This window comes from Corylus avellana, chromosome 10, assembly GCF_965113065.1.
Source record: "Corylus avellana chromosome 10, dhCorAvel1.hap1.2, whole genome shotgun sequence".
Classification (NCBI taxonomy): domain Eukaryota; kingdom Viridiplantae; phylum Streptophyta; class Magnoliopsida; order Fagales; family Betulaceae; genus Corylus; species Corylus avellana.
The window spans coordinates 3,939,521-3,951,376 of NC_142499.1; the positions used below are offsets into that span (position 1 = coordinate 3,939,521).

At 33.5% G+C, this 11,856-nt stretch overlaps 1 protein-coding gene across 1 annotated transcript; it reads right to left on the minus strand.

The window, feature by feature from the left end:
* Positions 1-10,927: 10,927 nt before the first annotated feature.
* LOC132161719 (DTW domain-containing protein) lies at positions 10,928-11,850 on the minus strand. The gene has a single exon (XM_059571896.2). It carries the CDS (start codon positions 11,773-11,775, stop codon positions 10,993-10,995), a length of 783 nt encoding a protein of 260 aa, XP_059427879.2. The 5' UTR covers positions 11,776-11,850; the 3' UTR covers positions 10,928-10,992.
* Positions 11,851-11,856: the final 6 nt, after the last annotated feature.

Consider the following 11,856-nt stretch of genomic DNA (forward strand, 5'->3'; position numbering starts at 1 on the left):
AGTGAAAAACATTTAAATAGCATTTTTATTCTATTCTTTTACAATCTTGTCCGTTTATTTTTTAACAGAATATATTTAGGGAAAAATTTAAGCCAAATCCTTCTTTTTTTAACCGTTTTATTCTACCTTTGTCTTTTTTTTTTTTCTTTTTTTTTTTTTTTAATTTTTGGAGAAAGTCAACACTTAATGCCCTGCACCCCCGAAAAGTTTTTTTTTTTCTTTAATAATAATATTACACTATTTTAGTGAAATTGGACGATTGAGATTAAAATACTTGAAATTAGACGGTTGAGATTAAAATACTTGTCTTATAAGATGTCATAGGAGATGTATATGTTTCACTCTCGAATCGATAGATACGGGGCCCAACCCATATCCAAATAATATATTCTAAATTTGGAGTTTAAGGATTTCATAAAAAGTTCTCGAAGCCCAAAAAAAAAAAAACAAAAAAAAAAATAGTATAAAGGAATATTCCACTTAATTGAATTTGGTACATAAATCTAAAAAGACAAAAATTTCTTCTAAATCGGTCTAAAAGAAATATTTTTCAACTCATTTAAAATAGTGTCAAGTGTTTATAAACATTTAAAACGTTAGTCTAAGTTAGTAAACTACAATTAATAAAACCTTAAGAATTTAATGTGCGTTTTAAATATTTATAGACACTTGGAGGATATTTCCTCCAGACTGGTTTAAAGAAAATTTTTGTCTAATTTAAAAAACAATGAAAATTGTTTATTTCTCTTGATATTTTTCTAAATTCAGAATTTAAATTGATATTCTTTTGTTAATTCCTCTTCAAGGAATAAAATTAAAAGTAACAATTTGTATTCACATGTCAAATTTAAGCAAAACATCATGTAATAATACGTGGCATTAGAAAAAGAAAAACAACATAGAAAATGTTCCTTGGAATAAACTAGAAAGACATAAATATAGGCTGCTTAATAGTAGAAAACTGTTGAGGATGTTCCCACATACATGTCTTATACTACAGATAATGGCCCACCTTATCTACTCCGTAACTTGCCTATATCTTTCTTCCAGATACTTTGCATTGCACGTATACAATTACGGATGTTGATTTTTTTGTTTTGTTGTTAGTGTCTAAATTTTATAAAATTTCGGGTAAGTTAAAAGAATTTTTGAATTTATATGCTCCAAACAACATAAGACATACAACTTATCTGTCCAAAGCAAGTGAACTACGCAACGGTGCGCGTTTTTAAAAGATATAGTAAAATATAAGGCATTTGATATTACGATTTAAAAAATACTTAATCTAAAATAATAAGAAAAAAATTCACAATTTCTATAAGCAAGTTAAGGATGCTTATTTGAAAAAGGGTTAAATACTAAATACTTTTTTGGGGTTTCGTTGTTTTATTTTTTTTTTCTCTAGGGTTTGATTTTTATCATATGAGGTTCCTGTAGTTTTGATAATAGACCAAATTAGCCATTTTAGTTGACCGTTAGTTGACTTAACGGAAGTCTATGTTGATTAATCAAATGTTGACAAGTGGCACCTACTTAATTTTTTTTTTAAAAAAAATTAAAAAATAAAAACCAAAAAAAATTAGGGGTGGCTCTTATGGCTAAGGGGTGCCCAAGGGACCCCCTAGTTTCCATGGGGGTGGCTCGGGGGTGGTTTCGGCCACCCCCTTGGAGCCAAGGGGGTGGCCCCAATTTTTTTTCTTTTGTTTTTTTAAAAATACATTTTTTTTATTTAAAAAAAATTAAGTAGGTGTCACGTGTCAACATTTAATTGGCTCACATGAATTTCAGTTAAGTCAACTGATTAATTTGGTCTATTATCAAAACCACAAGGACCTCCTGTGATAAAAATCAAACCCTAAGGAGAAAAAAGTAAAGCAACAAAACCCCATAGGGGTATTTAGTATTTAACCCTTTGAAAAAATACAAATTTAAACCAAAATCACAATTTCGCGTAACAAATATTTGATAAAAAGTTATTTTTTAACATGTATTTCAAAAACTCAATTTTTAAAATCGTACTTATTGAAACCGCAATCTCAAACATACCCTTATTCTATATCACCTTATCTACTCCAAGGAGGCCTTGAGGGTACAAAAAATAATGTTATAAATCCCTTCTTCTTTTTTTTCTTAACAATAACTTATTCAAGAGTTAATTGGTACGTAAATGTCAATTAAACGGGATAATAATGACATAAAATTTTGATTTGAAGGCTTATAACATTACTTGGATACAAATGGAGAAGCTTTTGGCTGTGTCTAATGGCTTTTTCTTTTTGCTCTTGATATTTAGTCCAGCACGAGTTGATCAAAAGCGTACTCAAAAGTAATTCTAGGAGTCATATCTTTGTTGACACTTTATAGGACGAATGGACCTATCGAGGTTGCAACTATAGCTGGGGACTCCCAAGTGTACAAGGCTGGTCCCAACCCCACCGACCCAACCTTGCCTAATTTATTTCATTGGTTGATGTTAGAAGCTACACCTTAATTCAATTATCATTTGTCGGACCTATTTAAGTGAAAGGCAGATTCAATGATTGATTTTAGGATATATGTGAATTGTTAAATGTAATTTCATTAATTATAATCGATAAGGTGAAATGGTTCATATAAGATTCATCTGTCCAAATAAATTATGGGTTATCTAACCACTTGTTTGAATAGGTGGACTCTATATTGCCATATACTTTTATTGTGTAACTATTTTATTATGTTGACGTGTGAGTATCAATTGGCAATCATAGCCTTTTAGGCCATTTGATTGATGATGTTAGGTTTGGTCTTAATGCTATCCCTAAGTGGAAAGTAGAGTATGTGAATCGTGAGGTGAATAAAGTGGCTCATAGGCTAGCAAAATTGGCTCTTACACAGGCCAATGATACTGTATGGCTGGAAGAGGGTCTCTCTTATATTCGAGACATTGTATTGACTGAGCAATTGCTTTGTCAATGATCCATTTATAATATAGACACACAATTCTTTCAAAAAAAAAAAAAGTATCAATTGGCTTTTAGATTATTTCTTATTAAAAAAAAAGGGGTTAATTAATACTACAGTATCTACATGGTAGGATAATAAGTAAAGTAAAAGTATGATATATCAATATAAAGACGAAATTTCTATTTATCTCTTGGTCTTCTTGGTAGGTTCTCTGTTTTATGAACTTTTAATGACCCTTCAGTGTTGCTGGCTAGGCAGTTTGAAAGACTTTATTTAATCTATCGCTACAATTAATTGCTATGTATGAAGATAGATATTGGAGGACAAATTAGTAAGAGATAAAGTTTCTCTCTAAAGTTGGTAGGAGGAATTCTATTAAACCAACATTCATTTTTAGAGCACGTGTCATGAGTTGAATGAATTGTATTTGAAGTATTAGTTGTGTCATGAGTTAAACGAATTGTATTTGAAGTACTAGTTGCAAGGAAAACTTTATACAGCAAATTTACAAATGAAAAACAGTAATGAGGATTTAAGACCAATTTTATTTTATTTTTTCTATTCATATGAGGGAAAACGGGGAATGGGGAAGAACAAACAAATTACAAAGGAATGTCTTTGTTACTCATAATACTAAGAGAAAAAATAAAAGGAGAATTATTGAGAATGCTTCCAAACACCGAGTAGGAAGTGGCCCATTTAACAACTGAGTGTGTTAAAAAATTGGCATATCTAGATACCTTAAAAGCAGTCCCAAAAAAAAATAAAAATTGATGATGGCAGTCACCAATGATCGGAGCACACGGCCGAGAAGAGGTGGCCTTGGTTGAAAGCTAAAATGGTGAGAAATGAATCACCTTTGAACAAGACAAGAGGAACCATGAAACAGAGCCAATCAAATACTAAGGAGGGTAGCAAAAGCTACGCCAAATGAGGTATCCGCACAAATAAAACATGTGCCCTACACTTTAACGTGTATGAAATAATTGCATATTGTTTAAATATCTTGAAGAAATATATAATAATATTGTTATTTATTGTCTTATAATATTAAGATTTTCAGTAATTACAAGTTCCTGCTCCAAATTCGAAGGTTAAAAAGATATGAAAAATTAAGCTATTTTTTAGCATCATAATGGCAGTACTTGTAAGATAATAGAAACTTCATTGGTTTTGCTGGCGAAAAATAGGAGCATTTAAGCATTTTGGAGAAATTCATAACTTAGAAATATAAAAGATATACAACTAAATTTGACGTACGGTTGACTGAAAAAAATAAAGCATGAAAAAAGCAGGCTTAAGATGCCATTCTTAGACGCTAATTTATGTTTAAAAACTCGTAATATAAAAGGCTTTAATTTAATGGGTCCAGCCTCCCTTGCAACCTCGTTCTCCTGAGAACATGTATGCCAACATCATAGCCCGGAAAGAGAAAGAATGAGAACTGATAAGAGCAATGGTGGGGCACTAGGACTTTTCAAGAATATCCAGGCAATCAAGATAACTTAAATCTATAACCTTTGGTTATCCGACCCAAAAATGAAATATTTGGTTTCGTTATTATTATTTCCTAAGTAATGCTATATGTTATTGAGAAAGTCTAAGCTTTATTCTCCTAACCATCTCCATACATTTTTTTTTTTGTTAATCTATCATTAAATATGTAGGACCCACATGTAAACCACAAATCCAATGATATATTTGAATTCATTTCACAAAAAGATGGTTAGGAGAATGAGGCCAAGCATTTCTCATACACTTAGCATTCCCAGTAGCTTCCTTACATTTAAGGATCAAAACCACTTTTTAGTTCATGTTAGATGGTTTTGGGTTTCTCTCAACTCCAAAAATTAGCTCAAGATGTGAAACTTTCTCTTATACTTATAAAGTGACCACTAATCCTTTTCACAACCGATGTGGAATAACCCCAACAATCTTCCCCTCGAAGATCGGGCCTTGACTCGGAAGGGCGACAACTCGTTTCTCCCGTGGACTGTTGGTAAATCTGGGCTCTGATACTAGTGTTGGGTGATCTTGGGCCTCTCTCAACCCTAAAAGGTAGCTCAAGAGGTAAGGTTTTTCCTCACATTTATAAACTGACCATCAGCCCTTCCAAACCCAATGTGGGATAGCCCCAATATTTTCTTATCTACATATACTTCACAATAGCTTCCATTTATCATTCCCGATATTAATTAAATATCATTTCTTTATTTTTCTTTATTTTTTTAATTCTTTATTTCTCTACTTTTTTAATGATTCAGGAGAGAGAATGAGTTTTTTTTCTTCCTATTTTAATAAGCACAAAGATTGCTACTGTGCAACCCTATACATTGGGTTGTACTGTAGCAATCCTAATGTCTAAGGAAGATATAAGGAGTCTGTTGTGAGTGGCTCTTTGTGATTTTTTTTTTTACATTTTTCCTAAACTTAGGGAAGGAAACCACATATAAAAAGGAGTCTACTGTAAGTGCTCTAACCCTTCATCCTTCCAATGTTTATGTGATGTGGTCACATATAGTATTTGGTGTATGAAAATTAATTTTTTGGTTGAGAGAATCACGCCATATAGGCATTGAGGTGATGAGAGGGTGATATATAACAATACTACGATATTCTCCTAAAATAAGTAAAAGTTATTCATCTAGAAAAGACTTGGAATAATTATTACAATTTTAAAAATCATTTTCCCAAAAAAATAATTTATCTTGGCGCAAAAAAAAAATAAAATAAAATTCTCTTGGGTGGTTAACTACTCCCACCACCCTCAATGTCATTGAAGGTAGTTGTGACCACCTTTGATGAGTATTTGGAGTGGCCACACCACCTTGAAGTCCCTTAGAGTAAGACTCTAAGTATAAGAGGTTCTGTTGGGGGACAATTTTTATTTTATTTTTATTTTTGAGAAAATTATTTTTAGAGCAATGGTGTTTTATTAAAATTTGTTGAAATTCGATTCCATTTTTGTTAGAAATTTTAGTTATTCCCGCATTGTTACCAAATGAATAAATATGAATGGTCATCTCATAATAGCTTCTTATATTCATAATAATACTCATTCATATTCCTAAATATTCATTATTCTAGTGTATCAAATGTTATCTAGAAAGTCTCTAAAAAGTAGTTCAATTAGTCGGAGATCACGCATCATAAAGTGGAAGTCAATAATTCAAATTCCCATCACCTTTTCCTCCGCTTGTACATATATATACATGTTAAAAATTAAAAAATAAAAAAATAAAAAAAAATAAAAAGTTCTCTAGATAAGTACATGAACATAGAAAGTAAAATTAATTGGTTGTCCATGAATTGTGGGAATTATAAAATATAAAGCAGCAAAGAAATGACATCTTTTATATATATATAAGTTGGATTAAAAGATTTTTTTTTGAAAAAAATTAATTCATTAAATTAACATATATCCTTAAAGTGTGTGAGTTTAATATAATGGGTTAAAAAAAATCCTCAAACTCAAGTTTGGAAAAAAAGAAAGAAAAAGAAAACACCCTTTTTTATTTTTCTTTTTCAATTTTTAATACTCTTACTCTTAGCTCGAATAAGGCCACGTGGCTGGAATGAAACCTATATATATATATATAAAACTCTTAACGACCATCACATGATGAAATAAAATTAAAATATTATCTAGTACTGCAATCAACCTTTTTTATTATTTTTTTTTGTTTAATCTAATTAATTTTCAGCCGTCGGTGTGGCCCGATTGACCAACTGGAAGATATCAATACATGAGATCCGACTAGGGATGTTAGGTAAGACGTTGCATCTGAGCTGAGCCTCTTATATTTCGGTTTGCGGACTTCCCAGCTTTTGGTGAAGGGTGAGGTTAACATTGGTCGGGAATGACAGACAAACTGCCAACAACATGTGGAAATGATTTGGACTTACTTAAAGTGAACATTTCACCATCTCTCTATTTTTTCAATTTTCTTACCATTTACATTCCGCCGGCTAAAAGTTATTATTATTTTTAAAAAAATTACAAACAAAGAAACAAATACAAGCTAATATGAAAAATCCAATCCAGACAGACTCTAAACACCTCAGTGAACTGATACGATACCATAAAAAGAAAAGGCAATAGTGAATACAACTAATTAAAGCTGCAGTACTCTAGGATAGATAAAACTATCTGGAGTAATAAAACCCCTAAAAGTTTAAATATTGGTAAGTTTCCAAAGAAATTGTGAAAATTTAGCAGAAACCAAACAGTGGAAAGAGGGTTTCCTTCATGGACACCGAGTCTGAGGCCCAACTGGTTCAGGTTTTGAAACAAAACACAATCCAGACAGACCACTAGCATCTTAATGACCTGAAAAGAGACCCAACAGGCGGGGAAAAAAAAAGACCCTAACAAACACAGAGTCTAAAGCTCAACCGGTTCGGGTTTGACAGAAAGCTACACAACAACAGAACATAATACAACATAACATAATGAAAATACAAGACAAAAAGCGAAAAAAATAAATAAAATAATAAATAAAAAATCAGAAGTGGAGGCGGCGGCGTGGAAGCGCGTGAGGGACACGTGCTAGCAAAACTTGCCAGGGGGATGTTGAGGAACGCCAGAAAGGGCCAATGACAATGAATTTGGTTAAAAATGTAGCTGCATTCAACTATTTTTACCTAAAAATTGGTAAGTTGTTATCTTACTAAAAAAAAGTGAGTCTCAATAAAAGTATGCATGTGACTTTGAAATATATGTAATTTGATAAATAACAAATAAAAAATATGGTTTTGGTGGTTTAATGGTCCAAGAAATTTTTTAAGTAGTTATGACATATACCAGGGTGTAGGTTCAAATTTTCGCAATGGAGAATCTCTACATATGCTTGATTAGTATTAGTCGTTTTGAATTTCTATTGATGTCTTGGTAGGACTAAGTTAGGTTATAGTTCAGTTAGATTTAAGGGAGGGTTTGTGGTTTCTACCATCTAAACCCATCAAGTGCGGCTTCTAGGTAAGTGCTATTATAGTAACATCCAAGTAAAATAGCCATAATTAATGTCCTTGGCCTTTAAAAAAAAATGATTTTAGAAGAAAAAGAAATCCAAATATTTAATTAGTGTCTTATCCAACTAGGAATACTGTCACAGTGCATGAACTACAGTGCCACTAGCAGTATTAAAGGAAGCGCTTGTGGATGGAATTGGCAGGGGCCACTGGGCCAGGCCCATCCAAAGTATTGGAATCTTATTTATCTACTTGGGCAATCGTTAGCTATATATGCGAGACATGTTCTTATTTTTACACTTTTGTAATTTTATTTTTATATTTCTTAATGTAATATTAAAATCATTATTAAATAATTTAATGATAATTTTAAAAGTCACGTTTGTAACTTACTCATCGTTTGCACCCTAATGCTACAAACATCTAGGGTTTACCTGCCGCTGCATAATGCTAGGACTTTGTTCTTGAGATTTTATAGTTTAAAAGTGTGTTTTTGAAACCCCAAAAAATTTTCTGTTTTCAAATTGTAGGTAAATGTGTGCGTCTTTAATAACACATGATTTTAAACGACTAAGCCATGATTTTTTACTAAAAGTTTAATTGCATTTTTAAAATTTTTATTTTTATTAACTGCATTTTGAAATCACGATTTTTCAAATCGCGCTTTTAGATTTTGGGGGTACATAACTAAAATGATTACAAAAATAATAATAAAAAAAAGGGAGGTAAAAAGTTAATTTTAAAAGAATATGTATACATTTTTTTTTTAAAAAAAAAAAAAATTGTATGAGAACAATACCTACTTAAGCTCGGACGTTGTTCCGACCCTAACTATGATAAATGGGAGAGATGTGCATGTCCTTATATTCCTTTTGTAAGGAACATTCTAACGCAAATTTGATTGGTTTGAGATATTGTAGTATAGGGGTATAAAAACTTTAATATAGTTCATTTTTAAATGAACGGTTAAAAATTTGTCATGCCATCATAATTAGTGGTAAACTGGTAGTAGGGTGTGGCGGTAACAATAGAACCACAATGATCATAGGGAAAAATAGGTGTCGGGCTTCGGCTGCTAAAAGAGAGAAGAATAAAGAGAAGGTTTAGTTTTTAATCCATTTGACAACGCGGCAATTTTGACTTTTAAAATGAAATGCTCAAATAGCAAATGTAGACATATATAGGAAAGTACTCTTTCTTCTCTATTTTACCAACAAATAAATGACTTGCTTCTCTATCGCTTCCAAATGGCCATGGCTCATGAAAGTATAAACGTTTGCCAACCCAACATGTTCCTCAAATTACAATGATTTCATAATGCCTATCTATATTTATAGTAGTTGATTATTTATAGGGTTAATAACTTTTTTGGTACATGGGTTTTGAGGTTTTTTAATTTTTTTCCCTAGGTTTTAAAATATGACAAAACTTATACCTCAGATTTTGAAAAAGACCAAATCACCACCTCTAGTTTGAGGCCACCCCCAGTTTGACCTTAGGGGTGGCTCAAGGCCGGTTTGGGGGTGGCTCGGCCACCCCCAAGGGACATGGGGGTAGTTTCGGCCACCCCCTTTTTGGTCCTTGGGGTGGCCAGCCACTTCCATAAAATTTTTCAAATTGGAGGTAGTAATTCAGTCTTTTCTAAAATCTGAGGTACTAGTTTTGTTATGTTTTAAAATCTAGAGGGAAAAATTAAAAAACCTTAAAAATCAGGTACCAAAAAAGTTATTAACCCTTATTTATAATGTTTTTATAGTGACTATAAAGTATATCACTATTCAAATAACTTGATAATATTATTTAAAGGTTATTATTATTATTATTTTTTTTATCAATTTAAGTATTTAAGATAAGTGGTAATTTTACAACCTCAAACGTTATAAAACAAATCTTGCAAACAATTTACAATTTTCCTCTGTGTTCTTGTTTTCCATCTAAATGTATGTCAGTGCTTAGATTGGATTAGAGAAAATTCTTCCTACCCAATTTAAAAGAAAACTTCAACACTTTATCAAGTTTTTTTCTTTTTCTTTTTTCTTTCTAAAGTTGCAGATTGATTAAGCTATGATTGAATTATATTCTATAGGTTTCCACAAATAAGAAAATGACAGACAGACATGACCGAGACAAGAACTCTTTTTATTTTTTATTTTTATTTATTTTTATTTTTTATTGTATTTTTTTATTTTATTTAATTTTTTAAGGCAACTTTGGTCTGGTAGGCAGCTTTAAGAGCACTAAATGAACCGATCATGTGGTTTGTGGTATCATAACAATGCCCCACGCCCTCTCTCATGTGGGAAGTTATCAAATCTACAAATAGGGGAAAATATGCTTACAACTCACTGTCACTAAAATAAAAATTATGGGTCCTCAAAACATAAATGTGGCCATGTGGGCACTGGTTTAAGCCCCTCACTAATGGGACCCAATAGAGATTGTTCCTCCAATATCTTTGTTTCAAAAAGTACTGTTATAAATACAACTTTTTTACAATTATTTACAACTTACTTGCTTATATGTGTTACCATGTCATTAGAATCACGCTAGCCACTAAAAACAACTAACATCATCCAATTACATGCTAATATGTGTCAATAAATTGTAAGATAATTATAGAGTAAAAAGTAATATTATATACTTATATCTCACGTTTACTTTATGCGGAAGGACAATGATCCCCCGATTTATTCTAAGAGAACGAATGAAAATGTAAAATATAGCATTACTCATTGTTATAGGTCTAACATTTATCGTTTCAAATTATGGTAACCAAGCCCAAAACTAAAAGTAAGTAGCTGTTATTAATATTATGAGAAACACTATAATTCAAAGGTAAATTGAGCATGTCACATCAGCAAAATATGCTGCAAGAATGCAAAAAAATATTTTTTTAATATTATTTTGGTCACAATTATAGTCCTTTACTTTTTTAGCCGCCATTTATTTCCACGTCAAATATTTTCAATTGTAAAATGTCTTAATAGCATGTTGACAATGACAATTATAGTCCTACCATAATTTATCAAAAAATCAATACCAATGCATTAGAAATTCAAACCAATACAATACAGCAAATTAATACGACGTAGTTAGGTCCGAAGTCTCACTCTGATCCGTCAACTCCTTTTTCTCCTTGCCCTTCTTCAACAACTTGGGCCGGGGCTTCATGGGCTTCAAGTACCGAGCCTGCAATTTCACCATCTCCCGCAAAACCTCGATCAGTTTGCTCTCAATCTCCGACCCATTGGGCTCGAGAACCCTCAGGGCTCTGGCCACCGCCTCCATGGTACTCACGCACCCACCGCACGGCTCCTTTCTCAGAATCAACTCCGAATCGTATATGCTCCCACCACTCGCGCTCTCGTCGTAGTCCAAGCAAACCCTAGTCGCGAACCTCGACAGGAACCCCTCGCTCGCGCTCACCATCTCCTTGGCGTGCTTCCAGGTCCCGTCGAAGACGATCAGGACCTGAGGGGTGTGTTGGGGATCTAGGGAGGAGAGGAGTTGGGATAGGGTGACGGCGGGTGAGGAAGGGGTGGGGGGGAAGAGGTAGATGGCGGGAAGGGATTGGTCGAGGAGAGGGGAGGGGCCGTTGGGGCCGTTGCGGAGGCGGCGGGTGACGATGGTGGTGGAGTTGAGGAGGCATTTGGTGAGGACTGGGACTGTGGAGAGCTTGTGATGGGCTTCGTGGGGGTGGTGGACGATCACGATCTGGGTCCTGGTTGGGATGGGCTGGGCCGGGAGGCTCTGGCAGAGGCAGACTGGGCTGGGCCGCGAGCAGTTCGCGCAGATGGGCCGCCGTGCTGGCTCTGGTTCTGCGGTCGCGGAGAGGTGGTCGGTGGGGTTTTCTGGATTCATTGTCCATGAATGGGGGAACGCAGAGTGGGGTTAGCCGGTACTCGGTATGGTGGTTTTCTTTTAGTACGAATTTCTAGAACT